The sequence below is a fragment of the Pocillopora damicornis genome, chromosome 3 (assembly GCF_964200805.1).
Source record: "Pocillopora damicornis chromosome 3, jaPocDami1.2, whole genome shotgun sequence".
Taxonomy (NCBI): domain Eukaryota; kingdom Metazoa; phylum Cnidaria; class Anthozoa; order Scleractinia; family Pocilloporidae; genus Pocillopora; species Pocillopora damicornis.
In genome coordinates, this window is record NC_142672.1 from 28,604,635 (window position 1) to 28,629,689 (window position 25,055).

The window sequence follows — 25,055 nt, forward strand, 5'->3', positions numbered from 1 at the left end:
AAAGATTCTTCACTGACTGTCAGTGGCTTCCTTAATAAAAGCTCTCTTTGTTTGATTTTACGGTTAATCATTGTATGGCTGAGGTTTTTAGAACAATTCCGAAACAAACGAGAAAAAAAAATGGGATGGGGTGGGATGGGGAGCACTCTCGGAAGCAGAGCATCTCGGCTTAAAAACAATGCAATGAGAGTTAAGCTAAAGGAAACGCCAAAATGCTCAGCATTTGACTTGAATGAAGCTTGGCTACACCAGCTACACCATGAGAGCCTGTTTAATACGACGTTGGCAGAGTATATATTACTGTTTCTATGAAAATCCCATTCGACTTTCGTATACCTTTCGCAAGAATATGGACGACAGGTTAACATGTAAAGCCCACCCGTTGTTGAAAGATGATTCAGAACGGGGCTCATACAAAACAAAGTCATTAATACCGGCGCTTGAAATGAAACATGAGTTGTTTGTGCGGAATAACATACCAAATGAAAAATGCACGTGTTCAACACACAGTCCATGTTTATGTTCAGATGGAAAATACCGCATATTTGCGAACTTTACCCTCAGCTTTCACCCAAACATTGCCAGACCATCATTGCTATCATCTTTTCAGTTGTTCAAGGGAAAATTATGGCCCATGCAACTGTAAGTTGAAGATTTATTTGCTCTTATATTCTATAATTTCAAAAAAAAAAAAAAGAAAAAAAAAAGTACATTGCCTTATCCTTTAGCGTGCTTATACTAACACCATAAAGATTTTCCAGAAAAAACAAAACCTGTTTGTCTCGGTTGCAGCTATTTTTTCTTTTTCGGTTTACCTTTGTTTGGTCTGAAAGACTCAAATGTAGCTTTCTAGATATCAGAGGAAAAAAACCGCAAAAACTAATAACGTATTCCATCTAATGCTCTTGAAAGTATTTACGAATCGAGATATCTCGTATAGGGCCGGTCGCAGCAAACATTGGAGTCACGTTTGTCATCTGTTGAAGGCTGATAACCATAGCAAAATCTCTTTTCAGGGTTCGTTAGACGACAAAAGTGAAATTTGATATACCCAGTCATCTCAATGGAGGTAATCATGCCACTTAAATGATTCTAGGCAACATTGCTTATCTAAGCTGGATAAGTTTTGTTTTATTTCTAATGATTTTAAAATCTGATCATGATATTGATCATATTTCGACTATTTACCAATGGTGGATTCCAGATACTGGCTTAGATAAAGTCGTAAAAATTGCGTCATTTGTTTCTCGCCTTATGACTATTACTCCCCCTTGAGACAGCTGGAGAAAAAGATCACGTTTCTATTGGCTTACCGGTCTAATGATCCACGATAAACAAACTTTTGGAGATATTACAACGGTAAACCGACATAAGAGCAGTTTTGCCTTGATAAAATAAAGTTAAAACAGAACAGAGTAAGTTTCAATGTGACCAGTTAGGGCGCTCTTGGTATCTCATTCACCGGCTTTAAAGCAACGAATGAACACATCCAAAAATTAAAATACACCTATTTTTTACCCCATTCCCTTTTCCTAACGACTACAATTACATATTAAGTACATAAATAAATAGAATAAAATGAAAAACCATCGAGTATGAAAAGAAAATCTCACTGCGCAAAACCTCTTCTTAAAAAAGTGTGCTCAGTACATACTTTCATTTATTGGTCTGGGCGATATAAACTTTTTCTCCCAACAAATTGTCAGTTTTTTCCAAAATTTCTAGCTCTCAGCTCGTGTAATCTTTCATTCATACCCTTGAGATTCGCGAGTAGTTTAAGTGCACTCGGCCTTTTTTTCAACGGTTTCCCGGTTAAGCATTCGGTCTATGTCGTTATTCAACATAAAAATCCCTCAGGCTAATAAAGGATCACCCGAACGGTAATAAAATCAAACGTACGTGACTCATAAAGATTTCAAATGGCGACCAATTACGACCAAACCGCACGAAACAACAACATGGACACCTCAAAGCGAATACAATCCATTTAAACATTATCAACCATATTTAAGAATATTCAGTGTAACTTAAATTCATCTTAAAATCCTCATGATTTCAATGTTACGCAACGGTACTGATTAGCAAAGCCTTCACAGTTAAACGTGCTCGCTTTTTACGCTTGAGCTGTCTGTGACGTGACCTCTCTTGCGTTCAGAGAGGTTAGATTTTTCTTCCTATTTCATAAATGAAGATAACAATGATAATAACGATACTGATAATCATACAAATACTTATTAAAAGAAATGGACCACCAAAAACACTGTTCTTATTTAAGGACCACTAAAGTCGATGTCACCATTTGAACATTTTCATACAGATAGTGATCGATGGAGACGAATTTGACGGGGACTTATCGACACCTTTCAGTCAGATTCTTCAACACGTTGATGTCTTCGGAATTTTGCTTCTAATCGATGGAACTTTCTAGCATTAGGGCCAAGTCGCACTAGAGGACAAAACTGTTTATTTATGTCAAAAATCTGTCATCACAATGAAAAACCAAGTGCGACCGGTTTGTTCACCAAAGGACAAAATTTGGTCGCGGGCGGACAAACTTCAAAGATGCCGTCGACTACCTCTGGAGCAGGCCAAATTGAGACAAATTTTGGAAAACAATAGCGAGGGTGTTTTAATTCGGAAATGATTTGACAGGTGATATGTAGCAGAGTCTCTATGCTATAGACTTCGCGGCAAAATTGGTCACGTTCTCATTTCGCAACAACATGAATCCAGCCACGGGCAACCAATACTTTCCGTATGAAATGGGGCAACAATATCCTCAATATCCACCAGGATGGATATATCCGTTGCCTAGCACTTACAATTTTAATGATCGAGGAACTGCAAGCCCATCTCCTTCAACCGCAAGTTCTGGCTCGTTGTCAGAATCCTTTCCGTTCGTCGAAGACGGCTCAATGCCGGAATCATCCCAAACTTCTTCGCGCCGTACATCTTCCGAGAACAAGAAGGCCCAGGAACGATGGACTAAAGATGAGGAAAAACTGTTAGTCCAACTATGGGCTGAAAAACACGATCAGTTGGAAAGCAGAGAGTGCAGGAAAACGTGGGCCTGGATCGCTGAGAAGATTTCGAAAGCGCTACAGTCCAACAAGACGGCCGACAAATGTATTCGGAAAATGAAGTACATCATAGAAAGATACAAGAATGCAAAAGATTGGAACAAAAACCAAACAGGAGGAAACCTTAGGAAATCCGTCTGCTACGATGAGGTCGATAAGATCCTTGGATGCCGCGACCTAGTAACCTTCAATAATGTAACCGAAGCGGGGATCAGCGGCGAAAGTGCTCCCCAAGTTGTAGCTGAATCAAGTGATACTACTGGCGAGAACAGTACTTCATCTAGCCCCAATGTGCTACAAACTCCAGCTGAAAAGAGAAGAGCGTCAAAGAAAGGGAAACGAGCTTCGAAACGCAAAGCTCCTGATAATGACAGCGACGAAGAGTTCAAGATGGCCCTAAAGGATATGAGGCAGCAGGGGGAGAAAATTACAGCATTTATGGATTCTTTGCAACAATCACAGACGCAGCAGCTAGCCATGATGAACCAATTTATGGGCTCCATTGTGAAAATCCTTGGCCAACAGAATGAGAAAGACAACTGAACTTTAATTCAAGACTGTTTTGGACTATTGGGAGACAATCATTATCGACCATTATCAAAAGACATGTTATTGTTTATGTTGCGAATCGATCAAACGAAATTATGGAAACAAATGAATGTACTGCTTGAACTGATTTCTTGTTGTAAATGCAAAAATTATCTTTATCACACACTTCTCTTTAAAAAGGGATTTGAAGAATCATAGACTGTTTTTTAGCAACTCTCTTATATCTTCCCCGTCCTGCATTAAGTCATTGTTCTGTTCGTTTCCGCGGTCATCATCGTCATCGTAAAAATCATCCTCCCATTCGTGCCCAATTTTAATGCAAAAGTTATGCAGCACTGCACAAGCAATGGCAATCTTCACAGAAAAAGTTATTCTGCTATCCAACCGCTTTTGTAGAATTCGCCAACGACTTTTGAGGCAGCCAAAAGCGCACTCGATGGTTACTCGTGCAGACGACAGTTCCTTGTTAAATGTTATCTCGCCAGGGTCACGCGTCGCTTCAGGATAAGGCTTCATAAGCCAGGGGGAAATAGGGTATGCGCTGTCTCCTACCAGGTAAGGCTGAATATCTGTGATGCCGATTCTTTCAACGGGTTCCTTGAGTATATCTCCGTTGCTTGCTCTTAGATAAAACGAGCTGTTTCGATATACCCTAGCGTCGTGGATACTTCCCGGATAACCCGCTGCAAAGTCAAGAAATAATCCCTTACCGTCAGCAACGGCCTGAATAATGAAATCATGTTGCTGATTTCGACTAAAATAATCAACAGCACTGTCTCTAGGAGCAACTATTTTGATATGAGTGCCATCTATGGCCCCAACAATGTTTGGAAGTCGTGATTTGTCCGTAAATGTCTCTATACACCTCATTGTCTCGGCCACTGTTGTTGGGAATTCGATGTACTCATTCCTTAAGTCGTAAAGAGCCTCAACCACGTCTTGACAAGCCTCTATTGCTGTAGTTCTGCCGACGTTTAGCGCAGGTCCTTTTGTTTCGTATGAATTTCCGTGTGCAAGGTGAAGCAAACCACAAGCAAGGACCTTTTCAGGAGTGAGGCAATTTCGCAGAACTGTATTCTGTCTCGTCAGCCGGTTACGAATTACGTTGAGCAACAAATCAAAGCTTTCTCTGTTCATTCGTAAGAGCCTTCGAAAGTAGTCCCCAGGTATTGTTCGATCAGTATAATAGATCTCGAACCACGATTCGACTGGACGAGGAAGAGTCCAATAGTATGGTGCTTGTCTTCGATAACGATTTCGTTGTCGGCGAATACATCGTGTCACTAGAATGTTTTGTGCACGTAAATTCTGCATTAATAACAGACAACATATCCTTAAATTGATATTGATATTTGCTTGCTGATGAAGAACCAGAAAATAGAAGAAAAATATTATTGCTAGAATTCTTCGTGGAAACATTTTGAGATCACTCGTGTCGCGGTTTGTGGATTGAAACAGCGGGTAAAGGCTGCTTCGCGGGAAATTGCGTGACGCTCACAGCATGGTGTGATGTTTTGTTCACAGATTTTGTTCTCAAGTGCGACTGTAGCTTTCCGGACAAATTTTTTTGTCACTGGCCGATTTCAAGTCAGATTTGTCCTGGACAAATCTGAAATTGTCCTCTAGTGCGACTTGGCCCTTACACAAAGACATAATTTTTAAGTTAAAGTGTTGAGGAGTGAGCCTTGATAGCTGAGCGAGAGATTGCGGGCGAATTTTGAGTTACACCAGCCTCCGCTTACTGTAAGAATTATGGGGTCAATAATCAAAACGTTACTGAATCGTCGGTGTTTTGGTCTTCTTCGTAATGATAGATTTAAAGCATGATTTGTATGTAGTGCAATTGGCGGTAATCATGTGCAAACTTTTCCCCAAGGATAAAACTCGGTTGATGATGAAAATTTGGAAAATTGCGTAGAGCTCAGTGGGAAACCCTCAGCAAGCACAGCTGAGGTATGTGATAATATGATAGGGAATAATATGATAAGATATCCTACTGAAGAACTTGAAAATATCAGCGGGGCATTTAAAAATACCTATTTTAACCCGCAGAAGGGGCCTTAAAAATAGTCATCTTTCGGGGAGGTAACAGCGAGTCCATGTGAATTTGCTTCTCAATGGAAATACACAAAATTTTTCGAGGATGACACGTTAATTTTCGAACACAGAACCACAGTGGAATGTGGTCAGCCTTCAACACACCATTCATGCGACGAGGTCTCTCCAATTGCTATGATGGCCCTTTGTTATGAAAGCTCAACCGTTTGAAATTTGGGAACATTTCCAAATTCCATGCATAGCTAGAATTCATAAATCTTCTTCCGAAAAATGTAAGAAATATACTTTTCGAACTTGTTGACAGAATTTACACAATTTCGGCACGTGCAGGGTTGCAAGTCGATCCGTAAGCCGTAAATGTCTATACTGTGAGAAAAATTATTTGCTCTAAGTGAAGAGATCGATTGAAACTCGATTGAGATTCGTGCTGATGGCAATTGTCGAACATCATATATATCTTAATAAAATGCGGTTTTTTCATCATTACAAAAAATTGCTTATTACAAATCATTGGTAAAGACATTATTTGTTCAATTGAACAGAAATGATTTATGGGCATCATTACAAAACGTAAACTCAAATCGTGAGAGTTTTATTTGCACGGTTAGAAAAACAAAGGAAAGACTAATGGAATAAATAATCGACATAAATATTATTTTTTTCATTGTTTAAGGTTTCCATTTTTCTCCTTTCCCTTTCAAACTTACCAGCAAGTGACTTTTTCAAGGAGCATCTTAGCCGATAACAAATACGAATTTTCTTCTGGAGTGATCTAATAAAGCAATAACCTATTAACACTAAAAAATTTGATTTCCAAATTTTTTTGAAATTATGAACAAACTGTTTTGCAAATGACAGGAAAAAGCCTCTTGGCAAATTTAGAACGAAAGAAGAAAGTGGCGCGAAGATAGACTAATTACAGGAATACATAATGAGTTGGAAAGATCATGCCGGCTACATGGTGTCTTTCAGTGTTTTTGTGATTGAGATGCTAACAGCAATTTTGAATCGGCGTTTGTTTTTGGAAGTTACGTAAGTGTTCAAGTAATCTCATACTTAAAACATGTTCTTAAGAGTCAATGTTTATTTGCGGTATTTCAATAAGATAAAAATGATACATAATAATGAAATTCTAGATATAAATAATGGATCACTCGATTACCGTAGATCTTTTCATGTTTGTGTCGAAGTTTTAAATCTGTTCGCCCATGCATCCAAATCATGTTTCATAATTATCGGTAACGAATGCTTCTTTCAAAAACAAAGCAATTTAATAAGGATTTCGTGGGTAATGATTAATCCAGTCGACAGTCTTTTGGTAATAAAACCATGGAAATTGATATGCACTTGAAGAATGCTAATCGAAGAGATCAACTTTTGGGGCGCTGAAGCTATAGATATCACTCATTAAATATTGAATAAAGACGGGAAAAGATGAGACGTCCAACTGTTATCCATCAACGTTAGCCATTGAAATTGCCCTCGTGACTGGAAGCAGCCAACCAACCAACTTGGGAGCGAGGAGTACGTTTATGGAAATGATCATTGCATGCAAATGTTCTTAAAGCAGAAGCACATCCTTACCTGAATCTACTCTCGCTTGAAGACGACGCAGAAATGATTTTATCCTTGATTGTAAAACTCACCCTACAAGTCATAGTGACCTTGTTTGGGGTTTTTGGAAACCTAATGGTGGTCTTCGTGTTTGGAAAATTCGTAAAAAAGAAAACGTCTGCTGACTTTTATCTTCAAAACTTAGCAATTGCAGACCTTGGGATGTTACTTTTCGTCTTTCCTCTCTTGGTTATAAGAATGGAGCTTCCCACGCGTTGGCCTTTCGGAAGATTCTCTTGCCTCTACTTATCTTCCCTCCCTGAAGCATTTTACGGCGCATCAGTTTGGTGCATCACAGTTATAGCAATTGAGAGGTATCGCAAGATAGTCTTCCTACGGAAACCCAAGGAAAAAATCAGCAAGACGCCCTTAAAAAGAGCCAGAATCATTGCTTTTTTCATGTGGATGATGTCATTGTTAGTGTTTTCTCTACCTTTAAATTTCGTAGTTAAATATCGTGAACTTCCAACTGGTGGAAAATGGTGTGGTCCAACATGGCCGTCGTTGTTATTACTACAAGTATACGTAGTGATATTGACTTTATTATCGTATGTCCTTCCCCTTGCTATCATATATTGGACATATTTGGCGATATCACGCAAGTTAAAACAAAGCAGCTCGTTTCTCAGGAGTTTTAAAAGAAATCAAGAGACTTCAAGCCAAACTAAGCTTGAAGCTCTTCGACTCCGTCAGAATAAACGAGCAAAGAGGATTCTCACACCAATCGTTGTGGTATTCGGAGTTACAATGCTTCCTATAACAATTATACGACTAATTTTCATATCTTGGCCTGCTCTTACCCTTCAAAAGTATTATGAAAATTTAATGTTTACAGTCACGTTGTTTGTAATTTTGAACTCTTCCGTTAATCCTGTTATTTATTCCATTGTAAGCAGCCAGTTTCGGCGCTGCATGAAGAATGTTCTTCTTCGAGCACTCAGAAAAACTAGGTCGGGTTATTTTTCAAATATTTTTCAGGGGTCGTCGACATTTAGTCGAAGGTCTCGTGATCACCAAGACATACATGTATCACCGTCCATTAATTCAAGGAAATTTAACTTCGACGAAAACGAAACCAATCTTTGAATGTAAGGGAACGCGATGAAAAAAAAAACTGACTCAGAATGACAACATTGGCTACATATGAATACAGCTACTGTATATATTTATACTATATATTAATTGACGTGAACAAATAAAGTTTCCATTACAGGAAATGCGATTGCACGTATGCTGCTCTTTGATGAAGGCCAGGCTTAGAGTATCAATATCAAATCAACTTTCTCTCCTATCAAGGTCTGCATTTTTTTTTGTTTTTGAAAGCTCGTCTCGCCAGGAGCAAGAATAATACTTTAACATTACACCGTGCACTGCCCCCCACGGCATTCAGACTTCCGCTCGCCCTACCGTTCTACAAATTTTAACTAAAAGATTGTGATCGGTTGGTTTTACAAATAACATATTGCTTCCATAAGCCTGAAAAAATTTCTAATCGACAGATCATCTTGGCAGCAGACCAAGCCTGATTTCAGACCTCTCTAAACTGATTTCGTTCATGAAATTAGCTTTCACCAATTACAGAGGAAAGCTTTCCATCCTTCATACCTCCAGATACTGAAAAAATGTTTTACACAGTGTTCCAAAAAAAAAATCAGAGCTGAGTGCTGCATATTTAGTAAGTCCCAGGACTTCACACTCTTCTCCAACGACTTGCGGTAATCCTTTTGCTTTCCAAATTAGCTCACTTTCGAAGTTAAGGGTTAAGCCAAAGGGTTCGAAAACGCATTTTTTTCAATGCTTCCGTTCCTATCGTCCACGCTAAAACGCCCGTAAACGTTCATGAAAACGGAGACTTTCTTACACAGTTTCCAAAGAGGGTTGCTTTAAAAATGCATCATTTATGGGCAGCTCTGTGTCTAGTGTAGACGAATGAAAATGTAGAGTTCCGAAGACGGTGACGAAAATTGTTTCATACATGTATTTGGTGGCTAACAACAGCTTTTTGGGGTTCGTGATTTGGATGATGGGCAGAAATGCATCGATATGTGAAAGTTTTCAGCATAAAAAAAGTAGTGTCTACAGTTGAGAGCAAAACAAAAACGCTAATGTGGGTGAGAATGTTTTGCTTCGTTTTGTCTGAGACAAAGTGGACACTTTTCAAAACACATTAGTGTGTACGGTCAATTGGGATTCACATAGCCGCGAAAGGTATTGCATAAGAGACACTGTTGTTATGGACATGTATCGCAAATAATTTTGTTTGAATATTGATCAGGCACTGACTGATTTGTCATTGATGCTTATCACGGCTGTATCGCAGTACAAGACTAAATGCGATTTTGAGTCGCTAAAACCTTTCAACTGGCTGCCACTTTGTTGTGGTAATGTATGGGTCTCCAAATGGAAGTCAGTTTATAACACCGCCAAAACACGATGTTGATCCGGATAAACAAGATGGCATTATTGATAGGATTCCCTGTGCACACAACCAGACGATTATGAATCAAACAACAACTTTTTTGCCAAAACTTGCATCCTTAAAGTCACGAAAGTTGCTCAAGATATCAAATTTTCATTTTCATATGATATTTGGTTAAAGGTTTATCCGCTATGGTTGATGTTTTCAGTCTAATTCAGTTGTAATTATAAAATGAATGACATCTCCCTTTTCCACTGCAATTTCGAATATGACTTGATGTCTAGAAAGCCATTAAAGTACTTTTAATCACAAGAAGTGCGTATTTCGAAATCTTCTTCGGATCCGGTTTTTTTGATATTTAAGTCCTTATACTTAAATTAAATAATAAGTAGTAGTATTTCTTAGAAGATAGACGAAAAACTTTTGCTTGCTAGCTAGTTCAAACCCTCGATATGCTCTAGCGTCCCTGCATGCAAAGCAGCATCCTCTTACTGAGTAGCACTCGCTCCCTTTTAGAGGAGAAGTACTAGATTGCGTTTACGATGCTTTTGTTTCCAGAATTCTGCAACCCAATATTCCTAGCTAGGACTGAGTAAGTATACCTCAAGTATTAACATATTGAAAACTTTACTCTTTGAAATAGATACATTTTTAGAGCCAAGAGGATTCGTACCGCTATCAGAGTATAAATAGAAGGTTGCGTTCTAGGCTTGCCTTCCTTTTTAAAGATATTTTAGGATTGTAGGAAATTTCATAGTACAGACAAGTACTTAACTAAAAATATAACTGCCCCGGCAGCTGGGTATTGCCACCATCCCACATGGTTGGATTTCTGTATATATCCCCGTCTACATCATGAAAGAGTGATACATTCTCAAAAAATGTAAATTCAAATACAAAACTACTTGATTATTTTTTTCGCAAGTGACCAAAAAAGGGGAAAGAAATCATCGAATTCTTGGATTTCTTGTCGAAGCCTCCTGAGTTAGGTGAGACCTTTTCCAAATATATAGGTCATCGATCTCATTGTTTTGTATTGTAGACACACACTTGTAAGATGTGACTTTGCGCACGCGATGGCGAGCGTACGCCAGTTTCAAAAGCGTTTAATAAAGCAAATTCGAGTTTCTGCTACGAGAATTGTTAGGAACTTAATTATTTGTTGTTTAACCTAAATAAAAATAGATTGTGCTCGTTTCGAACTGTTCCCTCAAAGTGCATCTGCGATGAAGTGCAACACAAAGTTTCTCTAATGGTGATTGTACTACAACTAATGACTTCCTTATGTTTCTACCTTTTGACGATTCAGTTAGGTTTGGATGCGAAAATTTAGATTTCTCCTTCAATTTTTACCTTTGTCATTGCAAAAATAAGTTATTGTTATGTACGGACGTGTTTGTCGTACCAAGAACTAAAGCACTCGCAGAATCATTACGACCACTTTTTCCGAGAACCAAGTTGCGTATTTTTCGTATGTAACACGAGTAGCGATATTGAACAATGATGTCCAATTCCTGCCTTTTCAAACTTAGCTAAATCAACTTGGCTTGTTTGTTGTTTGAAATATATAAATAGCGGTGAGATTTGTTATGGTAAGGGAAGAAGATGTAAATGCATTTTCTGAACAAGAGAACGAGAACACCAAAAATAAAACGCCATATGTTCTATAGAATTCCAAAAAATCTCTCGAAAGTATCAACGAGGCAAAGGTAACTATTTTCTGTGTTTGTGCTGAACACTCTTCAAAGGTTCGTAGTTAAAAGAGGCTAAAAATAGAAGTATCCGGTGATTCAAGTCAGGGTTAGCGACAGAATTTTCATTAATTCAGATGTATTTTGGCCTAACTGACGGTGTTACATGTAAACCTTTTTGTAATATAGGCACCGGTAAATTTTGTTTCTGTTGATACCCAGTATTTGTATTAAAGCCAGCTTTTCATCCTCTACTGTGTGTGTTTTATTGTCCATATAATAAAAAGAAAATACACGTTAGTTCAAAGATTTGAATTTTATGTTCTCGAGGCATGAATAATATATTTTTTTGCCACTCGAACATAAAATCATGTCTAATCGCCACCTTGTAATATCGTTCTCTCCTGGAAGCGGCAAGTTTGAAAATAGCCCGTCGTAAAATAGCTCGTTCCAGGCGTTTAGTGGGTGCAGAGGGGTGATAAAAACTAGGGAGGTTGGGTCGGGTCGGGTACTGAACGCTACTCGACCCAAACCTCCTTCCTTTTCGCTCTGCTGTTTCTATCGCGCTGTCTCCAGCACTATTTCGCTCCATTTCACTAACTGAACAATTTGACGATCACTCTCTCAACAATAGTTCGCTCGAATCTGTCGGAAATACCACCGTTCGGCTAGACAAATGGTAAAGCCCTCGGTCGTCCATATTAGCTTTAGAATTTCAGACTTTTCAAAAGTTTGGTGGGCCATTGCGCTTTTCCAGGGTAGTTAGGATTCACTGCAGATAAAAAAATGTTCCCTTAATAAACTTCTATACCCGACACCTAAAGCCATCTTTCTCGCGCCTGTGTTCGCTCTAAACGTTCGGGGAAGATTCTGAATTCTTATTCAACAGGAATTTGGACAAATTTCTTCAGAAACATTGGAATTCGAAATAGCCCTTTTCAGGAGCCCATTACTGCCCTTTTCTTTATCACCTCTTATGATCGCTTATATTTGTATGTGAACAATCAACGAAATGCTTGCAAAAAGCTCACAAAAATGGATCAGTTGAGTTTGCAGAGCGATATCATAAAGACCTATAAACAGTTGAGTTTATTTCCTCTTCTGTCATGACAACACAGTGCCCTAATTGAATCTCACTTAGGCATTTACCCAAGTCGTGCGCGAAACTGTTAGACGTACTATGATATTTTAATTAATATGCATGAGGAGATTAATGTGGTTTTGATGAAACAATTGATATCAGTAGGAAGGAGAACATTACAATTGAAATTGATTTTGGTCTGATAAACCAAGAGAATAGATGTGGTGGTAAGCAACTCATGATATTGTAACATCTTAATCCATCATATATCTTCGTGTACACGCGATCGGTTTAAACTCTTACGCGTCATATGACGGTCCACATGTATATCCAGTGATATTCCTTAAAATTATTTCCCCTAATTTTCAGACCTCGAGTCTGATGTGATTAAAGGCTATATTTTCATTTCGCTTTCGCAAGGTGTGAGCTCGGGATGCATGTGGTTTATTGGATCTTCATACAGCTGGCTTTGTAAAAAGAAAACAAAAAACAAACGAAAACAAAGAAGACAAAAAGCCATTTTTTTGTGTAAGCAATCTGTTAATTGTAAAAATTTTAAGATTTTCTTGTTATCATCCCTTAGAGTTTCAAAGGAAGAACAGCATAACAACCACTTCTTTCTCTTCATATTTATTATCTTAAAATTAATTAACACGAAAAAACGCTAAGTACTGACGAAGAGGAAAGATAAGGGAATGACAAACAGCGACGTTTGTCAATTGTAAAGGGAAAAAATGGAAACCGAGTCGATAGCTTTCCATTCGATATTGAAACAGCATGACCTGTGAAATCTGCGCGGAGGAAAGCGCTGTCGTATTGTCAACATAAGTTGATATATCCGCTCGGAGTGATTTAATTCGCTGCGAGTTCAAGAAATTAAAAATTTAACAGTTCGTGCGTTTAAAATTAAACAATTTTCAAGGTCTAAAAAACAGCCTCACGATGACTTAGAAAAAAATAAATATCACTGCTCATGCTTTGTAGGGAAAATGCTCAACAAAAATTAAAGAAGAAAAGAACGAAATGCAGTTCTGCTGGTGTTCCATTGCTATTGGGTGTTACATTCCTGTTTAGTTCTGTCGTGATGTTTGCGTCCTCGCAACGAGCCGGATCCATCAGCAGGTGGGCAGCATTTGATTAAAAAAGCGGTTCTTGAAAATACTAACAGCTGGCGCAATGATATTTCAAACAGAGTACTATGCATTACTCAGCATTGCCCGGAGAGAGAGCTTTGATTTTACTGGCACCAAGAATTAGATTCATTCCATATTCAATCACGTTTTTAGCTCATTTTCTATTATCAGCGTGATCACTTAATTTTGTCAGATGACATTGATTTTTTTCACGGGAAGTGATTGTTTTAAAATTTCCCGTTGTGAATTGACATCGATTGATTCACTTGAATAGTTAGGACCTAGCATTGACGCAACAGTGTTGAATGATTGAGCCAAGGGGTGATATTACTGGAGCTGCAAACTTCCGCAAAGAAGCCCTGAGTTTTAACTCTAGCGCAACCAAAACATTTCGTAAAAAGCTACGAAGGGGAAACAGGTTGGTAATCGATTGATAAAGGATCAAAACAACTCTTCTGTCATGAACAATACGAGTTCTGAGTTTATCACTTCGAAATTGTCTCGGTCTAGTATCATAAAACTGAGCGTGGAGGTGTTTATAGCTCTCTTTGGAATATTTGGAAATGTTTTAGTAGCAGTTGTTGTGAAAGGACTGGGCAAGAAGAAAACGACAACTGACTTCTACCTTTTAAACTTGGCCATTGCAGATCTTGGAATTTTATTGATATCATTTCCGCTGGTAGCCATCAAAGAAAACGCTCCGACGAACTGGCCTCTTGGAGAGTTCGCTTGCCTCTATTCGTCTCCGTTACCTGAAATATTCCATGGAACTTCCGTGTGGTTTATTGTTGTCATTGCCATCGTGCGATACCGGAAAATAGTTATTCCACGAAAAGCGATCAAGAACAGAAACAAATTTTCGTTGAAATACACCAAGACAATCGCTGGTTGTATTTGGGTGACGTCGTTTTTAGTTTTCAGTTTACCATTGTATTTTGTGGTAAGTTTTGGGCTGCCTCACGGCGGGGCCGCAAAATGGTGCGGGCCAATTTGGCCTTCTTTGTTTTTTGCGCAGTTGTATTTGTGTTTAATGACCACGTTTGGCTATATTATTCCTCTTGGTGTCATATGTTGGACTTATCTTGCGATATCACGAGCAATAAACCATAGTAGCAACTTTCTATACGCCATGAAACGGGGCCAGAATGGCGCGGAGGCTAATCTGCAAGGTGCTGTAACTAGCGTTCAAAGTATTCGTCTGCGTCAAAACAAACGCGCAAAGAAAATCCTTACACCTGTCGTTGTTGTATTTGCGATAACAATGTTTCCTTTAACTATTCTTCGCCTCACTCTCGCGTTTTGGCCATCCCTTGCGAAGCAGGATTATTACGAAAATACATTGTTTGCAGTGACATTATTTGTGATAACAAATTCTTCCGCAAACCCAGTTATTTATTCCATAGCAAGCAAGTCCTTTCGCAGAGGGATGACGAATCTATATCGCAAATGTCTTATGAAATGTCTTTGAACATACTTAATTAGAAAATAACAGGCTTATTTGCTACAAGGTTTGACCTACCCGATATTAATTAAAGTAAATGTAAATGAATTGTAACTTGTATGGTCTTACTTTACGAAATGATTGTGACAATTTGTCGCTGCGATTTCGCAGTGAAGCGGAAACTAAGTGAGTAGAGAACAATATGTAAACAATGTTCTTGTCACCATTGAGCAAGGAAGGACATACTAATTATTTCGTCGTCATATTTGCATGTCGTTTGCGTAGGTTGATTTCAGAAAACAGATAGAAAGGTTGTAATAGATAAGTAATTAAGCATTCTGAACCAGAATTGGCTGCTGTCTCGTAAGAAAAAGCAATCTGTACCACTTAAGGCAAAAATTGTTGCGGAAGTCAAACCGCAACGTATTACTTTAACCTCTAGTTTCTTCTGACGGATACAACGCGCGCTGTCATTGATTGAAAGAGCGTGCTCTATGAGAGTATAGAGCATAGAGCTGAGCAAAAGCTGTTACGCCAGGAAACACAAATAGACATTCCGAGTTTTAAAGATTTTTGCGCTCAGTTATTTTGTAAGCTTACGTACGGTAATAAAAATCAAACACAGCTAACACTCGTATAGTATATAAAGTTCAGTGTTCAAAAACAAAATAAACAAAACAGAACAAAACAGAAATGATGAAAAATATAATCAAACTGGCATAACTGTTAAAATTCATACTAATCATGACGGTGTCAGAGAGAATATGATCATGCGGAAGTCCATCGCGGCTCGCTCATCATGGCGATCTCCCGTCATCGCACTAAAGCAAACCTCATCGGCCGCCCTTCGAGTGAAAAATAACAGCTTGCTCTGATATCCTTTCCAATGCGTTGAGCGGAAAGTCACATCAGTCACTGCAGCCGAGTTTTGCGGCGCTGTCATCCCGAGCGATCTTCATGTTCCGGTGAAATTCGGCTGTCGGTCATTCAAAAAACACTCGCCTTGAACAGTTTGTTTTCTACCTTGTCATGTGAAAAAACTCGCGTGTTTTTATGAGCCATAATTCGGCGGAATTTCACTGAACATTTCACTGTAAGATTCTGTATTAGAAACTTCAAAAATGTTAAATTCGACCTGCCGAACTATTTAGTTTGTAAACTATTGCAGAATGTGAACTTTGATGGTTTGACATTTTTGACAACTGTAGACTTGTACAGCCAATCAGATCATTTGAACCATTCTAATAGGGATACTGATTGGCTTATTGTAGCGTGCTCTATGAGAGTATAGAGCATGCTGACGACACTGTTGTTCGCTTTGGGTTGTTCGCTTTGGATTGTTCGCTTTGGATTGTTCGCTTTGGAAATAAATTTTGTTTTGAAAATTGAAAGTGATGCTGAGGGAATTTCATGGATTCTTCATTATAAAGCAAATAGAAAAGCCTTGACTGCGCTCTGTTCTGTTGTAAAGCACTTAGGAAGCGGCTAAAGCACTCAAAAATTGGGGAGAAACACGAGACGTAGTCGAGTGTTTCTCCCTACACTTCTTTCGTGCTCTAGCCGCTTCCTGTGTGCTTTACAACCTAACAGAGCACAGTTAAGGCTTCTCTATTTGTTAAATAGATAGCTTTTTAATCCGATCACATCCCGTAGCGAGGATTCATCATAATCTGAATTTAATATTTGCTCACGAAACGATAGGACTTAAATGTGCATTTAATTAAAACACTATTTACAAACAGAACAGGAGTAGATGTTTTTAATTAAGCCTGAATTCACTTCAAAAGATCTGAAATCATCATTGAATGTCTTTTTTGGTAATTCTGGCGAGTATGATGTTGTTTGAATGTAACATTCTTCAGATGTTAATTTTCTCACTTCTCGTCATGTCCTTGATTATTACAAGCAGGGATTTCATTATCATTACGTCAAAGGACTGAATTGCTGTTCAAGGAGCTGAAGTTGTCCATGGAGTGTTGTTTACACTGTAATTTTCAACATGAATATAACTTGGCTTTAATCTGAGTTCAGAGTCATAAGATTTACTTAAGTACTTAAAAGTTCGCTGCTGTGACAGTATATCAACGCACGCATAATTTCAGCAGCCACATAGGTAATATGAAGAAGTTTAGCCGTACAATTCAAGACTAATTTTAAAAAAAAACCACTAGAACGTCAAGAGGAATATTAGTCAAATGTCAATTTTGAAAAAATAAAAATTTAAAAATTAATAAAAATTAGGTAGTATTACGATAATTTGCACCATACTGCATAACTTTGTAGAATAATACCATGATTTCCCTTAAAAGCTGAGAATCCGCAGGTCCGAGAGTATTTTAGTGTCATAGTTGTGAGCGGGGAAAGTCTGTGTGCAATCTTTGTTGTTTAAACTTTAACTGCGACGAAGAATTTGTTCCTGCTTAGCCTGCGTATATCGCGTTATGGATGCACGTGGGAAGAAAAATGCGTAAGAGTAGCTCGAGGCGCAGCCGAGAGCAACTCTAGCTTTTTGAGTGCTCTCCTAATTCCCAAGTGCATCCATAACTCGACATACGCACAGCTAAAAGCGTGAGCAAATTCTTTTATAACAGAGCGACAACAAGGATCTGCGCGAAGAGGCCTTTTATTGTGATAAAGAGCAAAATTCTCACAACGCACAAAAAAAAGTAAACAAACGTCCTTATTGGCTGGTCAAAATCACGCCACATTTTATACTTTGGTTTGAGCGACAACTTTTGATCCATTTAACCGATAACTGTGGATGAAAAGCTCAAAATTTACGGGGAAAATGGAGAACTGAGATCATAGCCGGATGAACTCAAGTGTCACTAAAAAAATGTTTTAAAAGTCAAAGACCCGAATTTGCTGGAGCTGGTCTTCCGACAAATTTGCGAAACGTACAACTTACGAGTTTTTTTCGGCTTTATTTTGTTGCTTGTTAGATCAAGAACTAAAAGGTCAATGCCGATAGAAAAATTGGGTAGTTCTTCGCTGGTTTCTTCCACATTTCAAAGAGAAGAAAAACTGCATTGCAGCTTAACAGGACGGAAACCCTGAAGCCAGGTTCAACTAGACCCTGTGAGCAGGGTAACTGGGATACCTGGATGGTACTGGATCCTTGGAATCAAGTGTAGTGATACTATGGGTGTCGGACTAGAATACTGAAATAGTGAGCTCAAGTCTGGCCAAGGGCATACACCTATTTCAAAACATAGGCATGCTATGCATGCAAGAGTTATTTTTTGTAGGGTGGGTGGATTACTTGAAACATTGTAAGTGATGTCTACATTCTTACAAAAGGAAACAAGAGCATTAACGCGGAAAAGAACAAAAAGTGTCGAATTAATTCTTACACAGGAATTTTTTGTAGATTGTATGTATTGTGCGAATAAATGTAACCAAAAATAAACTGTATTGGTGCCACAGATACCTGTTAGTACAAAATGCAGACAGCAGACTGCAGACTGGATACAAAATATAGACTGCAGACTTCAGACTGGATACAAAACATACAAAATCAGACTAAGAATCTGAAGAGTTTTTACGTCTGGTATATAATAACATGTCATCTTACAGCTTACCGAGCGTCAGCCAATCGCTTTTCCGCGATCAGCTTTCACAATTATTTGCACTATTGTGGAATATTCCTGGCCCATTTCTCGATGAAAATCGATCGTAATATAATTTCAAGCCTTCAATATAGTCTTCTTACTTTGCGCGCGATTTGGTTGGTGTGATGTCTGTACAGATTTTACCAACGCAATAAAAGTAGATGACGTGAATAACAGTGATGGTAAAGCACGCTTAAACGGCAGAAATCGCCAGAAACTACAACGGATAGAAAAAAAAGAAATTTTCATTGATTTTACGAAAAAGATGTTCATGTTTCGAAATATTTATCGTTGTAAATCGGCCATATTTCGTTCCCTATACTATTCCCTATAACGCGTTCAAATATTCAACGGTTCCTCTCGTAACTGAACACCGAGTCACACAACGCGTGACGCGTTCATGAATTAATCGTTGGCTTTTTCTCGAGACGTGAGCTTGGGCCGCCTGTGACAAGACAATTGCGTACAATACTCATGTATTTATAAAAAAAAATATCCATATAACTACAATGAAAACCAACATAAGATTCACCTTTCCGATCGTGAAATTAATACCATTCGCACTGTTATCGTAGCTACGTTCCCTGGCATCAAGTGAATCCAAAATGGTGTCTTTCTTCACAAGCAGTTTGCATCCATTAAAGTTTTCTTCTTCAGTCTCACGGTAGTAGTGTTGTTCAATAGATTGCATAAAGTATATGCAGTTTGGTTTCAGATTTCAGATTTTGCTTTTTACAACAAGTGTACGTTTTTCAACTAAGACACTGGCATACTTGGCATACAAGGCATTCAAGGCTTTCATGGCTTTCAAGCGTTCGCGACTCAATCCGTTCCAAAATTACCGCTCAATAACATATTTTAGTGTGGATTGGCCGCGAACAATACGACTTGTGTATGCGTCTATAAGTGTTTTTAGCGTTTTACGCTATAATGCTCCAGGTGATCGTAATCCAAACACGTTGAAATACAAAACGACCGACAAAAGAGTTTTATTAGCAAAAATCTCGTGTTCGTCATGTGACCCGGCCCTGTCCGTGCATGACAACGTCAATCATCATCAAGATAACACGCGTGATCAGCATGTGAACACCTCATTGGATCGCAGTTAGTTATCATGGTGCTGAGGGCCCAACGACCACTGGGTACTATTGCGCAATTTTTTCCGTTTTGTGGCGGAGGAAAAAAAAAAGACAAAAAAACAAAGGCATTTTATGACTGGGCTACCACAGGTATCCTAGAAAAAAAAATGCTCACGTCATCTTATTTACGCACGGGCGTGCGTAAATAAAGATTTTGTTCATAGCGGCTCAATAGGACTTATATAGAGCAAGCACGCGCGCTATGTTATAAAATGAATTTTAACATGACGCGCTCTGATTGGTCACAAATCTTTTGTTTATTTGCCTGTAAACTCTTAAAAACTGAAACATCATCCCGTTCTGAGAAATGGCACCACAAGGGGCGAATTCCCAGTTTTAACTTGTGAAAGCATTTGGTTTGGAGAAAATGAAGAGGACGCTTTAAACGTCAAAAATAACGACAAACGTTTTATTTTTCTAACATTATCAAATTTTCTAGTTAAAATGCAGTTTAACTAACTGGTTGGTCTGTTAAGCCTTTATTTATCACGGCGCGGTTAAAGCGAAAGAGCTTCAGAAATTCTCGACAAGAATTCCCCAAACTACGTTCCGAGAAGGAAAAGCTGGCATGTTTTTGCTTCACGAACATTCTAGCCACAAACTAATTAGATTTTAATTTAGATATTTATAAGAAAACCACTTGCAAAGTGAATGCGCTCTCAATATTTACGTGAATTCCGTTTGCTGTCCGTGATTTCAGCTTTCATTTGATAAATCTCACTAGTTAAAATTCTAGAACTGACATTCGCTCTCCTGGCGGGTATGTAATTTAGATTCCGAAGCTTTGATTGGTTTATTGCACTTTTGATGGCATGGGTTTCACGAGAATCAGCGACTTGACCGTAAAAGAAGATAAAATTATCATTCTGTCTGACAAACTTCCCTCAAATTTATGTCATGAGAGCAATACGCCACACTTTAGATCGGTTTCTGGTGATAAACTACTTGAAATGTTGGGAGAATACAAGAAAAGTTTGTAAACAAATGGGCTGCTCCTAGTGGTTTTCAAACTTCCCTCTTGTTCTACCAGCATCCTGCTTGGTTTATCAGCCGATAAACTGATAGTAAGTGTGAATTTTTTTTTTTGAATATCCCATAAACCAAGTCAAAGATTAGTATCGTGACTTAAAAGCAACATTTCCTTATCATTAATCATTCTTGGCAGTAATGTGAGAAAAGTGATGGTAATAAGTACTATTTGGGTATAATGTAGCTTGAGTTTTTTCATTTCAAGTTTCGCCGTCGGATTTTCAAACATAATTTATGGTAAGAGGTGGGGTTAGAAGCTGGTTCATTCAGAAATCTCAGAAGTGTTTTCTTTCTTTGCACTAAGAAAAATTGGCTTATTATTCTTATTATCAAGATTATTATTATTTCTATTAAAAATTGTTGTCATTACCGCTACTGCTACCACTATTATATTTCCTGCACACACGCCTTCAGCGGAAGGACATTTTCAAGCGCCATTAGCGCGTAAAAAGTCATTGTTTTCTAAAGATCAATTTTCTATCTCCTACATTATAATAAAATTTATTGTGCAGTTTGGACAGATGAATTGCCAAATCAAATGGTGTTTCTTAAGTATATACAAATTTTGTGAAACTCAATGGCTTTTTACGGAAATTGCTTATTCAGAACTACCGACTAATGAAGGTGAGTGAGCTCTCTTTATACTCAGCGCTGATTATTGTGTTCTTACATGATCCTGTGAATGAAAACTGAGATCACAATAAGGTACAAACTAGGAGAAGAAGTTTCACCTTCAAGGGATGATGAAGTTTTTTTTTTCTTTTGATAAATTTATCAAAAAATCCAGTGAAAATGAATGCTTTTCTCACTCAGATTATATTCTGCGGTTGAAAAATTAGGAACCTTTAACTATTTTCACCGTGCATTCGAATAAAACTTCCTCTGTAACCGTATACGTCTATCATATCTATTACTGACGCCATATTTTGTTTCCGATGTATATCGAGACGTATTATTTTAAGGAGAGGAAGATACTAGAAATCCGGCGATTACAGTGAAAACTTGATTTGCTGTAGTTTAGATTTTAACTTTTTTTATTTCCGCAGGGCAAAGTATGTGTTGAAAAGTTTAGCCAAACAAAACTGTCGCTGAGCTCAGTTGTAATTCAAACGAAGAATCGTTAAAATTAGCGCATCATCATACGTAGTCAAATAAGACTGTCAGACTTTGTCACCTAAAAGTGTTTTATGATGTACTGTAAACGATCCTTAGTTTGCGTTATGACGTCAGCTGGGAGACATGGAAAAGGCCATTGCTTTTCTTCAAAGAGAGCCGGATCTAGCCTACGACGGAAAATTTAAAGCCATCAGCTTCTGATAATAAGATATTGTTTGTTAGGTCTCGATCTTACTCTTGCTAAAAACGAAGTTTTGGGTGGGTCACGAAAATAAAAAGTGGATCAAACAAATATTCTAAACGGAAACGCTTTGCCATAGTTAAATTTAGAGTACATTTAATCGAAAAGCGATAAATCTGAAAATGTTTGCTCAACTTATCGATTGATACGTTGCACACTGGTCTTCCTTGGGTCAAAATAATGATCAATCCATCGCCAAATTGACAAAGACATTTTTCGTTTTACGACTCCTATTTGTCATTTCTCTGTTCGCCTTTGAACTTCCCTGATGTAATCCTTTTATAATCAATAACGAGAGAAAAAAGATCCATATCGAAAGGTTACTCAGATGTAGCGAACGAGACGTCAGTTAACCAGATTCAGTGCAGGGATAAAAAAAGGTTCAGCATTAGTGCCGTAATCAAATTTTCACCGTTGATTTGAAGAAACATCGTCAAGGTTTGTGCGTCTTATAGTAACATGTACCGTGTTATTTGCATTTTATGTTAATCTTGTTCATCCTTACCGCCTCTTCCTTGTTTTTTTTTTCTTTTATCATTATGTCTTGACTTAATTATTTCTTTTTTTTTTCACGCTTTTGTAAACCTTTGTTACCTTATATTCAAATTATTTTAACGTTAATTAGAAACAACTCATGCATTTGGTTCCTTGTTGTTAATTTATCTTATTTGAATTGTGAAAAATTTAGAATCTATCTTATCAACTGGCAAGCCAATCTCCCCCCCCCCTCCCACCCACCCCCTACTCCCGACGTACTAAAGGAAAAAAGAAATATCTAAGATCTGAGTAGTATTTAATTTCTGGGTTTGCGTTAATGACCAGACTTTCAAGTCGGGAAGAAGAGGTTTTTTTTTTTTTAAATTATCTTTTCTAAAAATAATAATAAAAAAATTAAAGCATGCAATTACGAGTGAATAAATAATCAAATTATTCCTCCCTTTAAAGTAATGAAATATCAGTATTCGTACATTTTTTTTCGTCTCTGGGAGGTTGTAGCACATGCTCTGTTCATGCTGTAGCTTCTGGTTTGTCAACCACGCTTTGTAACTTTAATGGCAGTTGTTTACTAGTTTTAGTATTTTGAATTCTTCCGATTACCCTGCTTTGGCAAAAATAAGCAATTTTTGGATGAGTTTGAACGTGATAGCATGAAGTATCAAAACCGAGGTCTAAATTATCCACTGAGGGCGAAGGCTGAGTCAGATATACTCGGTGACGAGGTTTGATAATTCATGAAATAAAGCGAAAACAAAATTAGATAATTTTCTTGTTATACGTTTTTAGAAAATCTGTAAAAAAAACATTTCTTGCTGAGTTTGTAATAGTTTCAGAACATTACACGGACGAGGGGGAGGAAAACTAGGCAGACTTTGAACTCGACATAATATCCGCTGAAGATATTGCCTTATCATTTCAACTTCACACGCGATTGTATATTGATCGAATGCTCTCGACCAATCAGATTTTCCATAGTAAGTCTAATACATAAAGATATAATTTAGCGTCTGCAACCGGGAGTATCAGAAATGAAATCTTTCTTACTTAGCGGAAGTCCAAGGAAGACTTCTGAATACACTACTAACGCAGGCTTTGTAGTTTATCATTAACGTTACAAGTGAGAACATACTACAGGTCCATAATCAAATATAGGGGATTTAGGTTCAAATGGTAGCATTCTGAACGAAATCATGTATCCTGCAACATTTGCTTAGTTTTGCGAAATTCAAGTGTGTTGCGACAATAGAATAACTACAGTCGAAAATCTATATTACTCTTAGTAGACCTCATTTCGCTGCACTTTGAAATTATCGTCTCGCTTTGTAATACCTGCCATATTTTGTAATCAAACACAAAGTGTTTCACAAAGAAGAAATTGAAAGGTGTTTACTTTGTGATTTTCTTCTTCTTACTGTCTGACCAAGCTTTATTAAATATAGTCATGTCAGAGCCGGATTCACAATCCAATATGATATTGCTTTTTAACTGGTTTTTTTAACATTTCTGATCATCTTTGTTTTCCATTAGTGATTTTGCCCTAGACGGCTTAGGTATAGGGATTATCAGGAGAGGAAAAGGTTGTACTTGATTTCAAAATAGATTTTATTGTAAGGAAAACAATAGTAATTTGCTTTTATTGGGCCTCACCAATGAGCAGCCATAACCGTTTACGAACGAGCAAGAAGGAATAACTCTGCCGATCATCTTAAATAAAACTAAACTTATCTTCAAAGCGACGACTTTATATTCAGATACATATGCATATCTCTCAGAGGGAATATTTGGCATTTTTATTGATCTGTAAGTGATGGTACTTACCGTCTACTAAAGCACCCTTAAATTGAAGTTTTTCTCACATTTGCGAGGGCTGTTTTGCCAAGATAAAATCTATCTTTTGATCATTGTTTAGACTATATTGCCTGATTTTTGTAAACAAAGAGTAGAAATTCACCAAAAAAAATTAATTTTTAATGTAATTTTTGCCTTTCAAATAACTCCAAAGAGAAATACATCAAAACGCCCGCTTTGTTTTCCGTCTATGACAGGATTTTAGTGTTCAATTTCGGCGGCGGAAATACTCAGTTATCAACCTCGTCATCTACCTTTTGGGTGATTTCATCGAATCACAAGCACATGCAATAATGCTTAATTTTTTTTGCAGAGAAAGGCTAATTCTTAGCACTAGAAGGCGAAAGGTCGCATCATGGATCAAGGGATTTTAACGAGTTTTACCTTCTATTCTTGGACAGCTGTGAATTTCTTTACGGACGCACCGTCTAGATCTTCAACATCTTCAGTGTGACTGGCCTAGGAAGGTAACTTTGAATCGATGTTGTAATTTGTGTGCATTAGGAA

General features: G+C 37.8%; 3 protein-coding genes and 1 long non-coding RNA gene across 4 annotated transcripts; all 4 read left to right on the top strand.

The window, feature by feature from the left end:
* Nucleotides 1–222: 222 nt before the first annotated feature.
* On the top strand, nucleotides 223–18,354 carry LOC149049216 (uncharacterized). Its single transcript, XR_016185281.1, has 3 exons — nucleotides 223–642; nucleotides 1,017–1,069; nucleotides 18,009–18,354. It is a non-coding gene; the product is annotated as an uncharacterized LOC149049216 (long non-coding RNA).
* Nucleotides 2,724–3,753, top strand: LOC149049217 (uncharacterized). Its single transcript, XM_089201831.1, has one exon. The coding sequence runs from the start codon at nucleotides 2,724–2,726 to the stop codon at nucleotides 3,621–3,623; it is 900 nt and encodes a 299-aa protein (XP_089057957.1). The 3' UTR covers nucleotides 3,624–3,753.
* LOC113666471 (somatostatin receptor type 2-like) lies at nucleotides 6,736–8,523 on the top strand. The gene has a single exon (XM_027182262.2). The coding sequence runs from the start codon at nucleotides 7,305–7,307 to the stop codon at nucleotides 8,385–8,387; it is 1,083 nt and encodes a 360-aa protein (XP_027038063.2). The 5' UTR covers nucleotides 6,736–7,304; the 3' UTR covers nucleotides 8,388–8,523.
* LOC113666396 (somatostatin receptor type 3-like) lies at nucleotides 13,700–15,695 on the top strand. The gene has a single exon (XM_027182176.2). The coding sequence runs from the start codon at nucleotides 14,086–14,088 to the stop codon at nucleotides 15,091–15,093; it is 1,008 nt and encodes a 335-aa protein (XP_027037977.2). The 5' UTR covers nucleotides 13,700–14,085; the 3' UTR covers nucleotides 15,094–15,695.
* Nucleotides 18,355–25,055: the final 6,701 nt, after the last annotated feature.